The 24,190-nt window shown below is 34.6% G+C and overlaps 1 protein-coding gene across 4 annotated transcripts in view; it reads left to right on the top strand.

Moving 5' to 3' along the window:
* Positions 1–24,190, top strand: part of Rgs22 (regulator of G protein signaling 22) — a 113,585-nt gene that overhangs the window by 77,983 nt on the left and 11,412 nt on the right. For all 4 annotated transcript variants that reach the window (XM_048801918.1, XM_048801919.1, XM_048801920.1 and 1 more), the window contains exons 15-22: positions 1,002–1,196; positions 3,312–3,404; positions 6,423–6,595; positions 7,902–8,064; positions 10,866–11,024; positions 14,174–14,242; positions 16,634–16,795; positions 20,766–20,945. In XM_048801918.1, coding sequence (XP_048657875.1) covers positions 1,002–1,196; positions 3,312–3,404; positions 6,423–6,595; positions 7,902–8,064; positions 10,866–11,024; positions 14,174–14,242; positions 16,634–16,795; positions 20,766–20,945 — 1,194 coding nt within the window. The remainder of the gene's footprint in view (positions 1–1,001; positions 1,197–3,311; positions 3,405–6,422; positions 6,596–7,901; positions 8,065–10,865; positions 11,025–14,173; positions 14,243–16,633; positions 16,796–20,765; positions 20,946–24,190) is intronic.

The raw sequence follows: 24,190 nt of genomic DNA, 5'->3' as shown, positions 1-24,190 counted from the left end.
TATATATATATATATATTTCTGAGTTGAGTCTAGACATTGTAAGAACCTTTTTAAAAATATTTTTTTAGTTGTTCATGGACTTTTCTTATTTATTTATTTATTTATTTATTTATTTATATGTGGTGCTGAGAATTGAACCCAGTGCCTTACACATGCTAGGCAAGCACTCTACCACTGAGCCACAACCCCAGCCCCAAATAGACATTCTTAGACACTCTATTTTTAAACCTGATGTTCAGGATATGGCATATCTAGTACATAAAAATTTTACAAATAAAATGTTATCAGATTTCTTCTCAGATATAAATATTATTGATAGACAAGACCAATGGGTAGAACAGAATAGATGTCTACGGCAGGTTGGTTAAAAGTTCTTTGTATATCTTCCCATTTACTCATATCCCCTTCCTGTACCTCCTCCAGAACGTAGGACACCACATGAAGATATTTTATGACAAAAGGGATAATTAGAAGACTCATAAAACTCTGTAGCTCAGTTAGGGAGGGCAAGAGGTCTGCTTGGTATCTAGAGTAGAAGACTAATAATAGTTAAAATTTCAGTTCTCGTGTATTCTAGCCTCTTGTTTCCAAACAGGCAATTTGGAGCTGGGGCAGAATGTCTGCCTTGCATACACAAGGCCCTGGTTTGATGTCTAGTTCTACCAGCAAAAGAGCAGAGGGAGGCATTTCAAATAACTGGGGAAAGTAGAAAATGTTGTGAATATAAAGGAAAAAAAGGAGTCTTATAACCTTGACTCAATCATTATAGTACCTAGTACATCTTCAGAATTTTGTCAGCTAAGAGAAATTGGCAAATTGCTAACCACCAATGAAAAAATAGAAAAAGAAAACCCAAATTCTTTTGGGTAACACATTGCTTTGTCTTTAGTAGTCTAAAGCTTGTTTGCCTTCTCCTGCTGCTTTTTAAACGCCTTTGCTGAGGATGCTAACCACTGTGGTTTCTCCCAATGTCCTCTCATTCCTTCCCATCCTCCCTTAGTATATTTTTGCCACATATGTTGCTCCATCGGCCACTCTTGACATTGGACTGCAGCAGGAAAAGAAGAGAGACATTTACAAGAAAATACAACCACCATTTGAAGACCTCTTTGACACAGCAGAAGAGTACATCCTCCTCCTCCTTCTGGAGCCCTGGACCAAGATGATGAGGTCAGACCAAGCTACTTACAGAGAGGTATTGTGGCTCTGATAAAGGTGTGCACCTTTCCACTTTACTACACAACTAATGATAAGCAATACCGCTAACTCACAAGAGAAAAACTGAAAAAAAGAACTCACATGGGCCCCAGATATAGAGTTAAGATTTGTGTGGGTCAAAAGTTTATTTATTTATAAAAATAAAATAAAAATATTTTATGCCATTTACCTATTGTCTCCTAACAAAAATACTAAAATCTCTGTCATTTTTTGTTCCCTGTACAAATACGTCAGTAGAGAGAAATTTGAGTTCTGATTTTCTGTGAAGCAGCAAAAGATCCATGGTAACATACTAATTAGTATATACTAATGTCCTATCTTGTTATGTCTCAGCAGTGGCCTTAATTCTGATTAAGGGAAAAAGCCTGTTTCATTTAATGCTCGATGAGTTATATGAATATTATACCCATGGAAAGTATAAATGTTTCCTATGTATTGTGAAAAGCAGGTCCTTTGACTTCAGTGCTTCTATTTTAAAGCATCCCCAGATATTTAGGTCAGAGTGTTTTGTTAGATAAAAATTTCAACACACTTGTTTTTCATTCCAAAAAAAAAAGATTATTTTAATTTTTGGTACTTGAACATTTTCATTATTCTTATTGGTGAGTGGAGGAATTTTCTTTAAATATTTATTTTGAATCACAAATTAAAACCATGCTTAGATATTCTTATGTTAAGTTAATCATGCATTGTATGCTTGAGGTGATTTAAGGTGGAACTCTGCTTTTTACTGCTATTCTTTATTCATATTCACTCAGCAACTTGTTAGATAGTCATGTCTTCAATCAGGAGGGGTAAGTTAGGTGATGATGGTAAAATTAATACCAAAGCACCTTGAATGGCACTATACTGGACAAGCTTGAGATTTACTAAATTCAACAACGAAAATAGATTTTCACTCCTGATTTCTCTCTTTTTTTCACTCCTGATTTTTCTCTGAAAAATTAGCATAACATCTTTTCTACTACAGAAATATATATACTAACTAGGAAAATCAGAAGATTATAAAATCTAAAAAACTTCTCTCTAATCAATTTTTAAAATCTTTACTCTATTGGGTAGAGGAAGGGTATTGTATAGGATATCCTGCAGTGGTAAAAAAGATTTGGAATATAACTAACTTCCCCAAACCCCAAATCTTCGACATTAGCAATGATACAAGACAAATTACATACTGGTTTTTATTTATATATATATTTGTAGTTGTAGATGGACAGAATACCTTTATTTTATTTGTTTGTTTTTATGTGGTTCTGAGGATCAAACCCAGTGCCTCACATGTGCTAGGCAAGCACTCTGCCACTGAGCTATAGCCCCAGCCCTACATACTATTTTTAATATATGGAAAAAATGAATCTCTTTCTTAGTCCTAGAAACTTTCTTAAATTTAGTCCAGAGAACTTCTCTAAAAGCCCAGATGACTCTTATTATGTAGACTCTTTCCTAAAAAGGATACTCAAGCAGACTACCCAAGCTTTCTATTAAATTCAGAAAGTTCTCTAGCAACTAGTTAGCCAAACCAGGTTTTCCCTGCAATAGAGACACAGTGATCTTGTTCTCCTGACTACATAGAATCGTGCTCTGAATACTGAGACCTGCTATGAAAATTAATTTAATGATTGTCTTATCTTTTGCTACAACAATAAAGCCTTTGCTCCCAGACTAATAACAATATGGAGTCCAGTCATTTCTTGTTCTCTTGTGAATTATTTGGTTCCTAAAGCTAGCAGTGTCTGCCTTCATGACTATTATCCTGTTACATTGAATATAAACTCGAAATGTGACCAACATATTTACATTGTTTGTTAGTCTACATGGGGTGTTCAAAAAGGAGGCATGATCATCAACAGCCTTATATCATTACATAAAAATGTCTGCAGTTTTTATTGCATGCATGTGAAGTGTGATTTTGCTGTAGCTAATTTTTTTAACTATGTTAATCTTCCACTTTTGCCTCCAAAATAACTTGCTTTGTTGGCACTCATCCTTGTTTTTTAGCTCACTGTTTTTGGAAATTGAGCATTGTGCTCCACACTCTTTCATAATGTACATTCTGTTGATGTTACAAGCTTTGTAATTATTATTTTTTTAGGTGGAACTGGTGGAAGAAACTCGGCAGCTAGACTCTTCATGCTTCCGAAAGCTACGGGCTTTGCATAAAGAGACCCTTCACAAGAAAGACGAGGTAAGATAACTCTCTACATAGAAAAACTAGCCTTTTATCCTTGAGAGGGTTACTTTATATGTTGGTGGCTAGATCTTACCTTGAGGAGATCATGTACTGATAAAATGAGGACAGGCCACATCATTTTCCTGCTGGTTTTTTTGTTTGTTTGTTTGTTTGTTTGCTTGTTTGCCTAGCACATTGCATTTTACAGGTATCACATTATATTTAACAAAAGAGCCAGAAAAACAAAGCAGATAAAGTAGAATAGGGAGACAAGCCATTTGTTTGACTTAACTAAGACTGGAAACTTGAGCTTTTAAGCGACATTACAGTACTTTGAAGTATATTGTTTTTTTTTGTTGTTGTTGTTTTTTTGTATTTGCTCAACGTAAGAAATGGTAGTGTGACAGCAATAGACAAACAACAAAGAAAAAATATGAAAAGGAATTGGGGAAATTGGTTAAAAATGTCATAGAATTGACTAGGGTATTAAAGTGTTATTTTACCTTATAAATATGCAACTTTTGCATTGGCTAAATAAACCATGATAGATCCACACAATCATAAATTTAAATGTGTGCATCTACATAGAAATGATACTTAATTGACCTAGAAAAGGTCAAGGACATATTATAATATTAAAATGTATGGATCAAAAACAATGGTATGGACTGATCCTATTGATGTAAAATCATATATGCATTTCTACATGTATACATGCATACATGCAAAAAGAGATGTCTGGAAAGATATTCACCAAAATGTTAACAATAGTTTTGAGTGGTGATTTTTCACTTTCTTCTCTGTATCTACCTACAATTTTTATTCTTATACAATAAAGTTTTACAAAAACAAAAAGTTATTTTAAAATGTAAACTTTATAATAGTTGCTTTAGTAAATTAGAAGTTCTCTATTTGAGACATTATTGTTTATTATTTTTCTATGCTGAAAAATTTTATTTCTTGAGTTTAAGCAATGGAAGTCAATAATGAAAATGACAATACTGAAACAATAAAAAATCGAAATTATCTGAAGCATAACTGTACAGTTTATATATATGTGTCAACTGCCTCTGTGTGTTAAATTTCTTTATTGGCTTTCTAATAAAGCATTCCTCTGTGGTTGTTTAAATCCCTCCATCTCAACTCTCAAAGATGAAAAATTGTTTTAACAAATTTTCATCTTTGTTTGTAGGAAGAATCCCAGTTTGGCATCTTTCATGTTCTGAGTATTTTCAAACATTTTTATCTAAACATTTTATCTAAATGTTTTATCAAACATTTTTATTCAGCTCTGCATTCAGTTATGATACTTGATAACTTTTTCCTTAAAGTGCTTCTCTTAGGACAGAAAATACACTCACAAATCCTTTTGGAGACTTGTTTCATATAGGTGATAATTTGCTGTAACCAGTAGAGCCCCAAGTACTTTTTTATGTACTAAGAAAAAAAAACAAACAAACAACAAAAAACACCCCTCAAACCAAAATAAACACCTGTTGTTCCCAACAGCCAGAGTGGTTTTTGTAAACATTTTCTCATGGTTGCCTCTAGTCCTTTGATTTTTATGAAAGAAATAAAATGTCCCCAGTTCTCTTTAATAAAATTTTACACATATAAACTAAGAACAAAGAACTGTTTTGACATTGTAGAGTTCTAAGAAAGAGAGGCTCAAATTAAACAAATAGTAAGTGCCACTGCATATATGGCCCCCCAAAATTCCACCAGAAAACTTCTAGAACTCATAAATGAATTCAGCAAAGTAGCAGGATATAAAATTAACACACATAAATTAGATTTGTTCCTATATATTAGTGGTGAATCTACTGAAAGAGAAATTAGGAAAACTGCCCCATTCACAATAGCCTCAAAAAAAAAAAAGAAAAGAAAAAACAACTTAGGAATCAAACCTTAGAAGATGGAAAGATCTCCCATGCTCTTAGATAGGCAGAATTAGTATTGTCAAATTTACCAAAAGCATTATACAGATTTAATGCAATTCCTATTAAAATCCCAATGACATTCTTCATAGAACTAGGAAATGCAATCATGAAATTCAGTTGGAAAAATAAGGGACCTAGAATACTGATTACTATCTTGTGAAGTATACATAAAAATCCATAAAGTTGTCACATTTTAAAGTTTTATTTTAAACTTCATGAACTAAAAATTGTTAACACTTTCCATAATCCTTCTACAGAAATAGTTAATTCTTTAAATATTAGTAATTTATCTCATGGTCAAACACTTTCAATAGCACATATGAAGATAATTAATTATGTAAGTAATTATATGAAGAAGGAATTTTCAAAGAATATGCCTGTCTCTTTGCACTTTATAGCTTGTAAACTATCCACAAAACAACAGATGTCTTAAAATTACCTAAAAATGTAACTTTTATAGGAAGGTGATTACATTAGAAGGATGCACTATTAGACAAGAATCTTTTATTGCTTTGTAACTTTTAAAAATTGTGTTATAGAAGAGTGTTTTATGTTCATGATGTATTGTTTAGAAAAAGAACCAAGTTACAACCTTCATTTTTGTTTGTTTGTTTGTTTGTGGTGCTGGGGATTGAGCCCAGGGCCTAGTGCATGCAAGGCAAGCACTGTACCAACTGAGCTGTATCCCCAGCCCACAACCTTCATTTTTAATAAACTACATGTAATATACAAAAAAGACTGGAATGATACAAAAGCATATTAATGGTGGCTATCTCTAATGTTATTACTATTGGTGATTTTTTTTCTTTTTACTCCAAAAGACATTACTTCTATACCAAGAAAGTATAATAAAATTAATATTTTAAAATAAGTGCTTTGTATATAGTGAATGTTTACTAAATATTCATATTAAGAAAAGAATGGAGTAAAAAGGAACAGAATAAGAATCTGAATCACCTAGATATTTTATCTACTTCTACCACTACTAAAAAGCCTCGGCTTAATTGTTGATTTTTCTTTCAATTTCTCCAATGAAAATTGCCAATAGTTTGTTTCTTTTAAGAGATTTTTATGCAAAGTATTATGTCACTAGGGCACCATTGGTGAAACTGGAACTAGTGTTTTATCACTCTCTAATGTCTATAAAGAAACAGAATATTGGAATAATGTTCCTGAAGAATACAAGCATTTTCGTTTTAATGATCTGCTGAACAACAAACTGGAGTTTGAACATTTTCGTCAGTTTCTTGAGTCTCATTCTTCAAGGTGAGGAACCAGCACCATTTTTAAATGTATTCCTTACTTAACACATCATTTTTCTTAGCCACTGGTTTTGATTCAACATATTATAATAGTGCTAGATTTTTACCCATGTCACTAAAGACTGTTAAGCATAATTATCTGAAATTTGTATGGATTACTTTTTTGTTGGAATGCATTTTATTGTATCAAACTCCAAAATGTTATTTTAAGTGATTACACAATATTTATACTTTCAGCATTGCTTAACTTAAAACACCACTAGTACCTTCTACTTTTTCTTTTCTGCTGTTTATTTTGCATTTCTCTAGACAAGTACTTCAATTACAATTTCTGGAAAGTATTTCTTTTACATTTTTACATTTCACTAAGTTTCTTGTTTATTTTGATATCAGGGATTGAACCCAGGGGTGCTTAACCACTGAGCCACATGCCAGCCATTTTATTTTTTATTTTGAGACAGGGTTTCACTAAGTTGCTTAATGTCTTACTAAATTGCTGAGGCTAGCTTTGAACTTGTGATCCTCCTGCCTCAGCCTCCCAAACTCCTAGGATTATGGGTGTGTGCCACCATGCCCAGCTAGCTATTTAAATTACTAGACTATTTTACAATTTATTAATGGAAATAATGGGGATGGAAAAAACAAGTCTTTGGGAGTAAAAGAGAAAAGAAATTCTAAAATTAAGCAGCTTTGACAAAACTATCTTGCTGTTAGTTCCCTGAGATACAAATCTGGGACATATTAGCAAAAGTGCTTGGGTATCTCAATGAGCACAACTATATAATATATAAAGGAAACATTGTGGTTTTGAACAGAATCTTGGAAACTTATAACATTTACCTGTAATAAAATGAAGTATTGATCATAGTGTTTTCTCTCAAGTTAATAGAAACTGGGTGCCAAATTTCACTCTATAGAGTTGCCCTTCATTGTGCGTGAAGTTTTTTAAATTTGGCCTTCTGTCAAATGGACATGTCGTATACAGACATGTCTCCAAATTTGAAATTGATGATCCTATTCCATCATTCGTGGAAGACCCCATCACTATTGATGAGCGGTTTTTTTTCTGGTCCCAGTATTCCTTTTCATCACTCATTTGTTTAACCAGGATTAGGATTATAATAGTCAAGATAACTGCATAGGAAGGCAAGAGGTGACAGTGTGCTCATCAGTTCCATGGTCTAGTCCATTGTGCTCATTAGCCAAGACAGCCACTTTCTGAATCTGTCAAAACAGCAACTTGTTTAGTGTTTAGTAGAATTTAGAGAAATAAACAAGAAAGGCTCTATTTTTCTTTGTTTTCATTTTAGCATGGATCTTATGTGCTGGATAGACATTGAGCAGTTCCGAAGAATAACTTACAGTGATCTAAATCAAAGGGAGGCAAAATCTGTATACATTAAAAAGAAATACCTTAATAAAAAGTATTTCTTTGGACCCAACAGCCCAGCTACTCCATATCAGCAAAACCAGGTATCAGCATGTAAATCTGTTTTTTTATTTCAAGTATGAAAAACAGTCATTTATTTCTTTTTGCCAACAACCTGAAAGTCTGTTTTTCCTTTTGTTTTGCTTTTATGGCATATGCTAAACACTTTTGGTATCTTATTTATTTAGGTATTTACAATTCTATACATTAATGCCTTTAAAATTCATTCAAGTACATACTACAAGAATATGTTACTAAAAGTAATTTACAGGTTGAAAAGAACTTGTATTCATGTAGGTCTATATTAAGGACATTGCTCAGAAAATTAGGGATACAATTACAGCTTTATACCTATTGTACTTGAATTTCTCCTTCATTCATTCATTCATCAAATATGAGTGCCTTTGATATGCCAGACTGTGCTGGGTGCTCAGGACAAAAAGGAGAACAAGATGGACAAGTTCCCTGCATCTCTCAACATTCAAGAAGACAGCCATTGTCAACCATTAAACTAATCTCTCTTTCCTCTTAATTGTTATTATTCCAATCATAATTGATCTTTGAAAATTCTGTTTACAGTTGTCCCCAGAAACCATTTTCATTGATTAAGAACATAGGTTTGACCATTTTGTTATACCAGAGTCCTATAGATTTAGTCACAACTCATTAATAACAATAGCGTTATTAGACTTACAGCAAACACACACCTTAGATTGGGATTCAGCAATGGGTATGAATGCTCAGTGATCTAAATCAAAGGGAGGCAAAATCTATATACATTAAAAACAAATACCTTACTAAAAAGTATTTCTTTGGACCCATGTCTCAACTTTTATGCCTTTAAAATATAAAAAGTTAGGTATTATAATTTATTTAGTTTGAAGTTTGTTACTTCTTCATCACTACCTAAAGATCAAATATATACCATATGATTATGTATTTTAGAAGCTTAAAAGGATGTCTGTCCTAATGGTGCACATTTATAAATTCAGATTAATGTTAAATTTATTGAATTAAAGAAAAATGAATAGACACTCATGAATAGAGTAATCCAAACAAAGAAGCTGTAGCTTTGGAGGGGTTGGAAGAAACAAGTCTTTGGGAGTAAAAGAGAGAAGAAATTCTAAAATTAAGCAGTTTTGACAAAACTGTCTTGCTGTTAGTTCCCTGAGATACAAATCTGGGACATATTAGCAAAAGTGCTTGGGTATCTCAATAAGCACAACTATGAAATAAGTACATGGAAAACATTTGTTTTCTATTTGGTTTGTGCTATATCGTGTGAGGGTTCATGTATCTGATGCTACTGTGTGAACCTTCCATAGTACATACGACTGCATGGCTATCATAGCAGAATTTTTCCAGTGACTCTGCTTCATTTTATCATAACATTTTTTTGTTTTGTTTTGTAAGTATTTTTAGTTAAGATTGACACAATATCTTTTTTATTAATTTATTTTTATGTGGTGCTGAGAATCAAACCCAGAGCCTTACTCTTGCTAGGCAAGTGGCTTTACCACTGAGCCACAACCCCAACCTCATCCCTACATTTTTAATTACTTATTTTATACTTGAGGCTTTCCAAATGATATTAAGTTTTATAAAGATCATGCCAGTCATAATATCAGTTACTTAGCACTTTGCTCTTTGATTAGCAGGGTAATCTTTTCCTTTTTTTATGTAAAAACAATATTATTATTTGATTGTTTATTATTTGATAATATTATTTATTATTAAGAAAGGACTAAGAAGTATTTCTCTTTATAATACAATATTAGTAATTTATTAACATGACTAATCAAAGGAGAACTAAATAAAGAGGGTGAATGTTCCAGTCAGCAATCCAGAAATTTTGAGCAGTATGTAGACAGAAACAGGTAGAGGACAGATAATTTACAACAGGAAATAGCCATTAGTGGGTTGTTGAGGCCAATAATTATGCTACAGGAAAATTTGGGCCACAGAGAAATTGTTTTTGAACGGTACCACTTATGTAAGACTATTATCTGTCAAAATGGCATTTTTCTACTTCCTGTTGCCTACTTTCTTCTGAGACTTGTTAAAATGCCCTGCATGGGCTGAGGATGTGGCTCAAGTGGTAGTGCGCTTGCCTGGCATGTACAGGGTGCTGGGTTCGATCCTCAGCACCACATAAAAAGAAAATAAAGATGTTGTGTCCACCAAAAACTGGAAAAAAAAAAATTAAAAATTCTCTCTCTCTCTCTTAAAAAAAAAACAAACAACGCCCTATATAACTACCACAATTGTCATCCTGCTGTCTCCATTCAAAGTTTGTAGGAAATGGAGTATTTATTTTTCTTTTTCAAAAAAGAAATGGCTCGATTTGACTAGAATTACAAATTCAGCTTAGAAGAGAACTTAGAAAGCTAACAGATGAATGCTCTCATTTTATAATTGAAGATATTGTGTCCATGGAGGGAAAAATGCCTGTGCTTGTGATAATACAGAATAAAAATCCCACCCCTGGGGCCAGGGATGGGGCTTACTGGTACAGTGCTTGCCTAGTATGTAGAAAACCCGAGGTCCAATCCCTCAGCACTGGGGGGGAAAAAAAAAAAAAAACTACCCCTGTGTTCTTCACATTTTATTTTATAGTAAGCCAAATCATACTTCTTGAACAACCACCATACAAACTACCATTCTTGGCTGACATTAAGGGAGTTGTCTGTCATTCCTTTATACATTATAGCCAGAAAACAAAAACTTTGAAAAATTGTGGTACCTGTCAAGTTTACTGCAATAGTTTGGAATGAATGAATGAATCTTAGTGTTATTTGACAAAGCACAAGTTTGTAGTTACTGTTTCATTTTTTAATTTTCTTAGATAATGCATTTAAGTGGTGGCTGGGGGAAGATTCTCCATGAGCAGCTTGATGCATCTATTCTAATTGAAATTCAGAAGCATGTCCTAAACAGGCTAGAAAATGTGTGGTTGCCATTGTTCCTTGCAAGTGAGCAGTTTGCAGCCCGTCAAAAGATTAAGGTATGAAATTTTTATATTATTTGAATAGCAATTGACAGTACCTGTCAAAACCTCACATGCTAACCTGCTGAGCCAGCCACTGTACTTGCGTGGTTCAAAGCCTGGAGTCAGACTTCTAAGATTTTAATCTCAATACTGCCACATATTAATTGTACCACTTTTAAGTTTCACAAATTTAATTTTCTCATTTGAAAAATGGAACTAACAGGGGCTGGGGCTGTAGTTCAGTGTCAGAGTGCTTGCCTAGCATGAGTGAGGCACTATGTTTGATCCTCAGCACCACATAAAAAAAAAAAAAAAAAAAAAAGCATTCTGTCCATTTACAACTACCCCCAAAAAATCTTTTTAAATAGAACTAGTAATAGTAATTGCTTCATAAGGTATTTGTGAAAATGAAATAAAATTAATATGGTTAGTTTCTTAGCATGGTGCTGAGCATACAACAAACATCAAATGTTGCCTATTAATATAGTTGCTATTTAAAAATTTTTTTTAGTTGTAGATGAATACAATATCTTTATTTTATTTACTTATTTTTATGTGGTGCTAAGGCTCGAACCCAGTGCCTTATATGTGCTAGGCGAGTGCTCTACTGCTGATCCACAACCACAGTCCTATAGTTGCTATTTTTAATATTATTAAGTCCTCACACAAATGGGCAAGGATATATAGACATCACTGTAATACCATAGGGGAAAATAGTTGAGTTACAATAATTTCACACTATGGAAAACTATTCAGATTACCATATAAAATAAGATTATAAAAATGAGATGAAATATAAACTTGAGATTTCTACATGTATTGATATGAAATATGCTATTTATTGACTGAAACAAGCAGAGCAATATATGGCGAATAATTCTATTATATCTATTTCCATCTCTATATCTGTATATATACATATCTGTCTGTCTATATATTTATCTTTCCATTCAACATTCTAGCTACCTACTATGATTTGGATCTGAGGTGTCCCCCAAAAGCTCCTCTGTTAATGCAGGAATGTTGGAGGCGAAATGATTAGATTATGAGAACTGTAACTGAATCAGTTACAGTTGGGTGGTAATTGTAGGCCAATGGGGCTTATCTGGAGGAGGTGGGTCACTGGAGGCATGCCCTGAAAGGGTGCATCTTCCCTGCGGCCTCTTCCCCCTCCTCTCTGCTTCTGGCTGCCTTGAGCTGAGCAGCTTCCCTCTGCCATGCCCTCCTCCCACCATGTGGGCCTCACCTTGGGCCCAGAGGAAAGGAGTCAGCCATTTGTGGACTGAAACCTCTGAAAGAGTGAGCTCCAAATAAACTCTCCCACCTCTAAGTTCTTCTCATCAGGCACTTGGTCACAGCAATGCAAAGCTAACACACTGCCTATCTTTTTACTTATACTTCTAAAAGGACCTGCCTCCTGGGAATGGGTTTGAGGAGCAAGCAGGATTTTTACTTTATAAAGTGGAGCTTTTTTTGCTTTGTTTTATTTTTATTTTATATGACCAAGTATTACTTTGATCACTTAAAACGTCATTAGCATTCCTAAAAGCAGGCAAGACTGATCTTTACAAAAATAATAGAAGGGTTGGAAAACATGTAATTTTGGACTAAAAGACATATGGCATTAATACTGATCAGGAAGAACCCGAAAAAGCTTTTCTCTGTATTGTATTCAATTTATTAAACACTTTGAGGTCTACTTATCTGAAAATGTAGACTTTCGAGCAGAGCAACTTAGGGAAAAAGCAGTACATCTGGGAGCACAAAATTTATAGGATGGAGAAAAAGAGCCAATTTGTTTCAGGCAAAAAGTTCCTGGAAATAAACTTTGGGAAAACTCAAATCTCCTTGTTCCCTTTTCTTCGGGGAAACTCCAATTCACTATACAAAGCCAAGAAAAAGGACATTTGGCTTACTAATATTATTTACCACATTTTCTCATTATGTTTACCACAGTAATTTTATCGTAACTTGCAGTCATTTCCTGACTTAGCATTCTTTGGATGGTCAGCAAAATAAACTGATTCTGGCAACCTTAAGCCAAAGACAGAAAGGAGGGGTGAGAATTTATTATCAAATGGTGCTGGTGCATCGCACAACTTAGGGAAAGAGTCAACACCCAACCTTCAGAAAAAATGTAGGTGAGGACAGCCCCAGGAACCCTCAAGAGTTCTCAGATCTTTTCTCCAAAGTGTGGCTATTAAAAAGACTTGGGCCTGAGGATGTAACTCAGTGGTAGAGTACTTACTTAGCATGCACAAGGCCTTGGGGTTCAAACAGTTTAGCCCAACTGGTCCTAGTCCTTGTTTCTCTAGATCTACTCTTGGATCTATCTGCTATGGGTAGGGAGGTAGGGAGAAAGAGCACAGATTTGACAGGAGCAATTCCCAGAAAGGGAAAATATTATATAGAGACAATAATTCCAAAAAACACAGTTGTCTCTTAGTATCCATGAAGTACTATTTCCAGGACCCCCTTGGATACCAAAAATCTGCTGATGCTCAAGTCCCTCATATAAAATGATGTAGCATTTGCATATAACCCAATCCTCCAGTAGATTTTAATTCACCACTAATTACTTTTAAAACATTCTAAGGTATTGTAAATACTTTGTAAATAGTTGTCATACTGTATTGTGGGGAATAAAAAGGAAAAAGTCTATGCTTATTCAGTACATATATAATTTTTTTCTGAATATTTTCAATCTGAGGTTGGTTGAATCCATGGATGAATAACCAATGGATAGGGAAGGCTGAAGGGATCTACTGTGTGTTTCTCTGTGTTAGGAGTAACTTTTGGACTCTTCTAAAATTAATTGTTGAAAAGTACATGGTTAGGAAATAGCACAAAAATCTGAGGAGCTAAAATTATCACTCCAAACTCAGTTTTTATGTGAGCCAAAATAAAATAATCATCTGCATTTAGGGGATTGTGGTTGGGTGTAATCTCTATTTTGCAGATAAGGAAACTGTTCTGAGAATGAGTGGCTCACCTAGAAACCTGACTACAGGGCTTTTATTTCTAATTGATCCTTTTCTGCCTGAATGACTCCATCTCTTATCCAACCTGACCTTTGCCTCATTTTTTAAGCTATTAAATTGGTAAATAATCTCAAAGCTGGACATTCTGAATAAGGGGGATAAAATCGTTGGTTTTGTTTTTAGGTACAGATGAAAGACATAGCAGATGAGCTTTTACTACAGAAGCATGAAAGGAAAATTGGGATCTGGAAGGCAAGTGATCATTATATTCCTCCTCTTCTAAGTTCCACTCCGTCTAAAGTATTATTTTTCCTTCCTCTTCATGTTCAAAAACCTTCATCAAAGACACTGCTTTCTGAACCACCAACCAATTGCTGATAACTGTTCTTACTTAGCAGATGGAATTTTGGCACAAGTGTGACTCTGCCAGAGCTCTCTTCTTAAGAATTCCTTGACCACGACCATAGAAGTGTGTCCTTTAATTATGATGTTTTATTTTGTTTTGTTTTGTTTTTGCACAAGGCCCTGGGTTTGGTCCCCACACACATACTCTGTGTGTGTGTGTGTGTATTTGTATATGAACATATACATACATATATATGTATATATAAAACACATACATATATACATATATGTACACACATATATATGTGTACATATATATATATATATATATATACACACACACATATATATTCTGATTGTGATGGATTTATTGAGACAAGCTATTCTTTCCAGCATATGGTAGTTTATTTATTTTTGAGAGTAGATTATACAAAAAGAATAGTATGCAACGGGATCAGCAAGTTTAGACATTTTACATTATCCCCTTTATTTAGAATAAGTTTAGCTTTAAAATAATTAAGATACTATCATTTCAGTGATTATTAAACCCACTCTAATGATACCTTACTAGTAATTGCCCATTTTGCGATTTATAAGCATCATGAACATAGTCATCCCTTTGAGCCTACAAGTTTATGTGTATTTATTCTTCTGCAGGTCATGATAGAAGGCCACACTAGGCCCAGGTGATCCCCTGCAAACCAACAAAGATAAAAATTTAATCAAATGTTAGAGGAGTGCATGTGTCTGTTAGGATGCTCTTTCCTGGATTTCCTCTTGAACGGAAATAATTTTTTTAAATGTTTGATTTTTTTTCTGTGTTTTTAGTTGGAATACTAAATAGAATGAGCTTATATTTTATGTTATTGTGCCTTATATATTATATTATTTTCTATTTAGTTAAATTATGGGTTTTAGTTAAATTACTAAGTTTTAGTATCTTAAGAAGCAGGTCTTAAAACAGTATTTGTTGAGTGGGTTTTAAATAAACATCCCAGTCTAATCCATAGTTGTTTCTATTTATGGGGCTATAATTTTAATATGGACCAGATGGTAAGGGACTTAAGTTTTTGTCCAGAGACCATGGCATGTGCCTCACTAAAGCAGTGATAGACATCTATGCAATTTATCTGGGTTAATGGCACCACCACCCATCCAGATTGCCTGGAAATGTGTTCACCCCTCAGTTCCAACTCAGATGTCATCTTCAAGCCCTGCTCTCTAAAGGCTTCACTTTTCCATGCAGAATTAGTTATTCTTTCCTTTGTATTCCCACGGCACTTTATGTAACTCTGTTAAACATTTGTATTGATGATCATATATGATTTTTTCTCCCAAGGAATTTATTTTGTGCCTTGTCAGAGATAAATATTTTTCTTGTAATTTAATCATTAATATAATCTGTAAGTCCATCTAAAATGGTGCCTTGGGAATGATGCTTTCTTGTATGGTTGTACACGACGATCAACTCTGGGGAACTTCAATAAAATTAAAATCTATTCATCAAATTCAATAAAATCCATTTCTTATGTTTTTTAATCTGAGAGGATAAAGGGAATTGAATGTGTGATTTTAAATAATCAAAATAAAAGGAGGAGACATGTTATATTTCAAAATTGTGAAGATATAAAATACATGTAGGTTAAAAATGCCCTGCAGCATTACTGAAGCACCATGGGTGCCTCTGGATTTCATGTTGCATGGTGCAAATCCTCAGCAGAGAAACTTTATTATTTTAAAAAAGTTACTTACTACTTGTTTTTATAATTATTGATTATTAATCATAATGTATTATTAAAATAATACGAAGATGTTCTGCCTAAAACCATGAGCTTTCAGGATACAATTATAGTGAAGTTCAATTAATTGATATCTTTAAAAAATTAGTTACACTGCTTTTACTTTTTAAAAGGCAGGAGAATTATGTAATAGTAAAATAAATAATGGAGTAATATCTAATCATGACATTAAGATTATCATGTTGTGTTTGAGTGCCGAACTCTTACCACCCGCAGACAGGTAGGGTTGCCAAGTTGTAGTGTTTTAACATTCTCTATGTAGCCATGTGTTCTAAGTCAACTAGTCATTTCCTTTTCCCTCTACCTTTAAAAAACATGATGCCATAAAAATATACAGGAGACAAGAGAGCGGGGGAGGGGAGTTGTCCAGTTCTATGGTATACATGACATGAATTTCAACAGCCAAAATTAAAGGAGATAAAAGTCAGTAATTTAGCCTACTTGGTGACTTTTCTACTTTTTAGAGCACAGTTAATTTTCTGTATTCTGTTTTGCACAGCCAGTGGAGAGTAAATGGATTTCTTCATGGAGTGATATTATTGCTTTTCGTAAAGCATTGTTGAATCCAGTTACTGCAAGACAGTTCCAACGTTTTGTGGCTCTAAAAGGAGATTTACTAGAAAACGGGGTGCTCTTTTGGCAAGAAGTACAAAAATATAAGGTATCATATTGGAAGCTGAGGAAAAACCACTTCTTTTTTGAGGAGGGAATGCATTAACATATCAAATTCCTAACTATAACTCTCTAGACAAGATTTGTATAAGATCTCAATTTTGCCATCTTCTTCATCCCAATTTTAAGTACTGAGATGCTTATTACTCGTTGTCTAGATACACTTACTATTATATCGTGAAGAGTAAGTCCTAAAATGGTAGTAATAGGTTTTTTAAAGGCATTAACATGTATTATGATCATAGAACGAGTACCTTCCTGGAGAGAGTTTTAACTGAATTTTTCTATCTTACATATGTATATATATAAGCGTGCCATACACATTTTTTCCCTTAAGATATCCATATAGCCAATACCTCTTTATAAGAATTCCTCCCAACTAAATTTATAACAATTGTAATCAAGAGATTCCGCTTTATAGATAAACCACAGATGAGAAAGGTTTTTCTATTAGAAAGAAAGGCCAAATTCTTAACAAAATAAATAAGAGAATAAGGGGTTAGACACACAGATAGTTTATTTGCAGATTAAAGTGTTTAATGGAATCATATATTATACTGTCTAGACTTGAACAGAGAAATGTTGTCTAAAAATACTTAAGAGGTATCTAGCATCTGTTTAAATGCTCCCAGGGGTGTAGGCTTATTTTCTTGTAATCAGCCTATTTTATCTCATTGTAAGAGTGGGGAATAAAAATCGAACTAGAATTCAAGAGTACAGTGTTTTCAGTTGGTCTATAATGTAAGTTTGTATTATGCAACACTAATACAGTTGCATAATATTTGTTCAATAAAATTCATGCTTTCTCCAACATACCATGAAACTTTTTTCTACCTTTTTCTGGTTTTGTACTATTCTCAGTTTAGGTTGTAACAGAAAAAAAAATTTTTTTGAGAAGTTTTTTCACAATGTTTCCCAACAATCATACCAAAATAAAATTTTTGAGAATTAGAAAGGAGGTAGAGTTTGCTTTCCACAACAGACAATTTTTGAGCAGGGTGAGCAGAATCATCTTAAAGTGAATATGAACATGAATAAGCCCAAGACTGATAGGACAAGAAGAATGAGGTAAACCTTATAAAAAAATATTTAAAAAGAACATGGACTCATAGAAGCCACTCTTAGTGTTGTGGCTGCCCTTAGTCTCCATTTTAGTATCTTTTCTACAGTATGGCATGAAGGACTTAAGAGTACTCGGTGGCTATATTTTAAAATACACTATAAAATTAGAAATCACGCTATGGGAATAAATCCATTCCTCTGAGAAGCATCTCTTTTGTGTCTGGAAAGGTGAGCACAGTGTGTTGGCAGGGTTTGAGTAGGTATAGGTGTAGCACAGAGGTAATGCTGGGGTGGTGGGGCAGGGAGATCTCAGCAGGAGTGGTGGCCCTTGTACTGGGTCCTGAGGGAACTTGCCGGCTGGAAGGGGCTCCACTGGGCAAAGCCTTCACTGAGCTCATCTTATGGGGCTTACTCTGCTAAACATTTATTGTCTGGCAGATATTGTCTTAATGCTTTTCATGTAATATGAATTTGTTCTTCACAAGTATCCTATGAGTTCAAGGATATTTTCACCATTTTACAGATGAGAAAACTAAAGCACACACACAAAAAGTTAAACTCCCAACATCACCAGCTAGTTAAATCATAGAGCAAGAATTTGAAACAAGTCATTCCAATGGGAAAGCCTAAGTTCTTAACCTCAAAGTAACACTGTCTCCTAGTAATGATTACGGTAATATTTAAAGAGCTGGCTGGAATAAGCTTAATCAGATGTTATTCTGTATTGTGAAAAAATCAGAAAGAACCAGATGTACAACAAGAGGACACTGGTTACAATTATGAAACATCTCCACGACAGAATACTTTGTGTCAGTAAAAATCATGCTGTGGGAGAATCATCAATGATGGAAAAACATGTTTATATCATTGATTTATTCTAAAGTAGCTACTAGAAAACAGTATGATTTGATCTAAAATGTGTGTGTGTGTGTGTGCGTGTGTGTGTTTATACAGAAAAGATTAGAAGGACATTTTCATCTAACAAATATTTATTGAACCCCTACCAGGGGCCAGGTTCTATATCCTGAGGGTTCAACCATGATCAAAATAATCTCTCTTCAAACTCATGATATCAAGAGAGGTTCAGACGATGGCAGACAAGGCAATAATAAGTGTGTCATTAGGGCAACAGCAGCAGGGGAAGCCTAGGATGCTAGGGAAGTAGGCAGGATGGACGTCTCTCTTGGAGTCTTGGAGAACTTACTAGAAGGAAACATACTTAACAAGACCTCTATAATAGGTGACAGTTAACTAGGCTAGTGGCATGACAGGGTGGGACAATTAGGAAAAAAATCAGGCCCAATCAAAAAATTCTTCTATATGATAAGCCCACTAGTAATGGCAAATAATGCATCCCATAATGTAACAAATGCCATTTAAATATGTTTTTTCTAAGGTGATGCTAAATTAAATAGAAATGCTAACCATTGTTACAATATAATGTTTTATATTAAGCTTTTTCACACATAACTTTTGCCAAACCATACATAAATTTTACATGACTGGTACAAGAATTTTTCTTTCATATTATGTGTAAGACAGCTAATACAATGACTGATAGGTACTGGACACTTAATAAATATTAGGTAATTTCTGACCTAGAATTAGAAGTTTTCAAACTTGTTTGCTTTCAACTGATTAGAAAACAATGTCTGGCCGGACCTAGTGGCGCACACCTGTAATCCCTGCAACTCAGGAGGAGCGCAAGTTCAAGGCCAACCTTGGCAATTTAGTGAGGCCCTAAGCAACTTAGTGAGACCTGTCTCAAAAAAATCACAAGGACTGGGGATGCAGCTCAGTGGTAGAACCCTCACTAAATTCATTCTAGTAGCAGAAAAATAAATTAAAAATAGCTTATTGAGCCCCTACCTGGGGCCAGGTTATATATCCTGAGGATTCAACCACAATCAAAATAATCTTCTCTCTCCAAACTCATGATGTCAGTAGAGGTTCAGATGATGGTAGATAAGGCAATAACAAGTGTATCATTAGGGCAACAGCAAGGGAAGCCCAGGATGTTATGGAACTAGGTAGGATGGATGTCTTTCTTGGAGTCCTGGAGAACTTACCAGAAGGAAACATTTCAGCTAATGTCTGTGGCTGGAAAATGCTATAATTCAGACTAAGTTATCTCTTTATTAAGAAAAAGAATATCCCTTTATTTGTGACTTAAAAACTGGGTCAGTTTAAGAGATGGTATTACTTTTATGTTTTTTATGAAGAGGATAATATGATGGGGTAATTGGAACAATATACATACTAAACGATATATAATGCCATTCCTTTTCACCACCAGCAGGCCCACTTTCTTCACTAGACTTTTTAAGCCCAAGTCAATTTGGTGAAAAAGCAGCCTGGCGGGGAAAGCTATTGCATCTACCTATAGCCTGAGTTAGATGCCCATTCTTGATATGCTGCACGGATCTTCTATATACCTCTACCATAACATACCATAACTAGCTATCGTGAATTTAAGTAACATGTTTTCACATTTCTGCAGTAGAGATTGAAACCTCCAAGGGCATGAGCTGTGTCTGGAGTCTCAGCTCTGTGTCTGGCAGGTAGCAGGCTCTCAGTATATAGTCATTAAATGAGTCAAAGCAGGCATTAAAGCTGTTTCTTTGCCTGGATAAACAAGTGATCTGTATTAAATGAAATCTGTACCTATATAAGGTGCATGTATTAGTTTTAGGTTCTTCAAATCCAACAAAAAGCTATGTTTATTTATTTATTTATTTATTTATTTATTTATTTATTTAAGATAGCCTTGACATGTTCTGGTGCCCTCTTAACCTGAAGTTAAAATGAAATACCTTGCAGACATAGGTCTATTAAAGTGTTTTACTAATGCATTAATCACATATTATTTTGTCTTTCCTTTCCTCCTCCTTGTTTAGGACTTGTGCCATTCCCATTGTGATGAGTCTGTCATCCAGAAAAAGATCACAACTATCATCAACTGCTTCATTAATTCTTACATTCCACCAGCTTTGCAAATTGACATTCCAGTAGAGCAAGCCCAGAAGATTATTGAACACAGGAAGGAGTTAGGACCATATATATTTAGAGAGGCACAGGTAAGAGATCAGGGCATGTGGCTAAGCATATTTTAAAATACATTAACAGGGCTGGGGTTGTGGCTCAGTGGTAGAGCACTTGCCTAGCATGTGCAAGGCACTGGGTTTGATTCTCAGCACTGCATATAAATAAATAAAATACAGGTCCATTGAAAACTAAAAAAAAATATTTAAAATATACATTGACAATCAAGATATTCTTTTAAAGCCTTTACATTATTCATATTTGGCAAGATTTCAATCTTCTGAGTACTGGGATTTTTAAATTTAGTTTAAATTAGTTTGCCGTGCCATTTAAATATAAGAAAATAGTAAGTCACGTGCTATTTTGTTGGTGATAAGATATAGCAAATAAAACTAAATAATACGCTTTGACTTTCCGTAGTTACCATTTTTATTTCTAATTTACTAAAAAAACTCCAGCTAATTCCTCCTTCCTTTCCCACCATTCATATTTCTTTTTAAAATATCTGCTACCTCAAAAATGTGTAAAATATGTGTGTCCCAAGATTTGTATATTTTTAAAGATTGGAATATTCACATAGCTCATAAAATAAGTGAGAGGAGATTTAAGTATTCAACCAACATAAAGTACACAAACTCATGAAAGGAAAATCATGTCTGTTAACCTGCTCAAGTTACTTCTTTTTAAGATAAATAATAGAAAACATTGACTTGGTGAACATAATTTATTTGCATTTTGAAAAGCCTTTTAGTGATGTTGTTCTTAAAAAATGATTAAGACAAATAAATTATAATAGGGGTAATAGGGAAGGCCATGTCATGAATTAAGTGATATGAAACAGAGATTTAGAGTATGATTGCCCTTGAGCATGGAAAAAGGCCATTATTCCTTAACTTTCATTTGTAAGCCAGCTGTGTTCTAAGTCCTCTAAGGGATTGAAAGTGGACTCACAATCCAAAATATGCATTAAAACAGGCAAAAATATAGAGAGGCATGATTGAGGATGTGCTAGAGAGAAATAGAGAAAACAGGGTGCCAGAATCAGGGCATCTGTTAATGAAGAGGTCTTAGAGAAAGCTTGGCCTCGCCTCGGGGTACTGACAAACCCAGACAGGACTTGCCAGTCTATTTCAAAGACCCTGAGCCTGGTGTTAGAGACCTGGAGCTAGGGACACTGGCTGGTTCTGGCACACTCTTCAGGAATTGCAGCCAGTGAGCTTTATTGGTGACCTCTGGCCTGTGACTTCTGTCTGATGTCCTAAAATGGAGTCCTAGCAATAGCTTAAATATAGAGTTTGAAGCCTCTGAAAATACAGGATCTTTATTTGGGGGCCTCATCCCTTTGAATCTGTTATTCCTTCTGTTGTTCCCAAGGAAGCTCAGAGAATGGCATACCACCTATCCCTCCCCAGGTATACAGCTAGTATCTGGTTGCCATCTTCATGTCTTCCCTCTCCTTCATTTTGTTACTCCCTCAGCTAATCCCTTCCTCAGATGTGTCCATTTGTCTCCTTGTCAGCTGTCACTCTACCTATATTTTCTTAAACTGTACCACACTTCAGATATGTAACAAGTCTCACATCAAATTACCAAAACCCCCTGCCTCTGGGCTCTCTCTAGTCCTTTCAACTCAATCTGCAAACAGAGTTATCTTTCTAAAATATGTCTGATCATGTCACTTCTCTGCTTAAAATGTTTCCGTTGTTCTCTCCACTGCCCTCAGAATGAAGTCCACATCCTCCATACCTGCCTGGCTCCATCTCTTACCGCTTCCTGCCATCTCTCCCCGGGTCTTCCTGAAATGGCTCTTACTGTCTTCTCTCCTGAGCGTTGTGCTGTATCCTCTTCTCTTCCTGTATCTGTCCCTGTCAGAGCCCTTATCACACTAAACTACAAGTGACTATCCTCATGTCTGACTTTCCCATTAGGCTGTAAGCCTTTTGAGGACAAGGAATGTTTCTTTCTTACCTTTGTGGCCCAAATGCTTGGCACATTTTTTGACTTTATGAATGAACGATGTGAGACGAGATCTGGCATGACAGTGAAGAATAAGATCATATTGGAAATGACAGCAGAGTTGAGCAAAAGGACTGAGTAGTATATAAGACTCTGCTGTTTAGCATGGCCATCAGTGTACCTGTGACGACCCCTCCTGCCCATGCCCAGTGGCTGGAAAATTTCATCATCAGCCAAGTTTTCACTGATCCTTTGATTCATACTAAAACCATTGCTCATCTACTAGCATTGAGCAGAGTAGTTCTGTAGTTATTATTTTCTTTACCCCACAATTTGGTTTTGTTTTAACCTTCTGGAGGTACAGATTCCATTTATTAATTATAGGCATTAACCTAGAATCTTAATTGCATCTTTTGGAAATATTGAGCTTTTATGACTTCTAGTAAAACATTATGTCCTAATTGGGTGAACTTACTAGAGAGCCTTCTACATGGAGACACATACATTTGAGAGATGGGAATGATTAAGATTTTGGAGAGAGAATGGAGAAGTAGGCACAAAAATTGGTGAACAGAGAAGAAGGAGTAATTAAATTAAAGTTCATATAGCTACTGTGATACCAGTATATTGACAAGGGGATTACCTAATTAAATGAGTGGCAGATAAATATAAATGAAATTTTCTTCAAAGCATGCATTTCATCAAATAAAATATCTCTAGATTTTATGATCACATTCCCAGGAGTCTATGGAATTCAGTCACAAAACTGTCCTTTAAAAAGGGTGAATGATTTTATAATTATGAATCACATTCATGTATGGAAAAGTGGAGCAATGAAATATGCCGATTCAGGACTGTTGACCATGAAGTATTTACTTTGTAAAAAAAATAAAAAAATCTTCTTTTCCCTTAAGAGTTGGCTTGGTGCCTAATGGGATGGTTCATTTTTCTTAGGGCATTAGGTAAAGGCCATTCCTAGCCATACGATGTTGGGCTTGATTTGATGTGGCAAGTCCTACCTTCTTGGAAGTAATGTATGCCTCTGGAACTAATGGAAAAACTTGGCATGGGAATTAGAGCAACTATTCTTATCTCTGTAAATATCACAATTAATCACTTAATGTAAAGTGTCCTTATAGAAAGCATTTGTCTAGGATACCATTCTGCTTTCTAAATGTTACTTTTCTTGCTCTCACATAAAAGAAAGATTATATCATTTAAAAGTTACTCAAGATTTATTCTTAGATCTGCAGCTTTGTTTAAGAGCTTTTCCAGAGGCAAAATGGTATTTCCTTTCTCTAAAAGAAAGAAAAGGGGGTGGGGG

The sequence above is a fragment of the Marmota marmota genome, unplaced genomic scaffold (assembly GCF_001458135.2).
Source record: "Marmota marmota marmota unplaced genomic scaffold, marMar, whole genome shotgun sequence".
In the NCBI taxonomy this organism is placed as follows: Eukaryota; Metazoa; Chordata; class Mammalia; order Rodentia; family Sciuridae; genus Marmota; species Marmota marmota.
The sequence above is the reverse complement of the archived record's forward strand: the minus strand, read 5'-3'. Positions and strand labels throughout refer to the sequence as shown.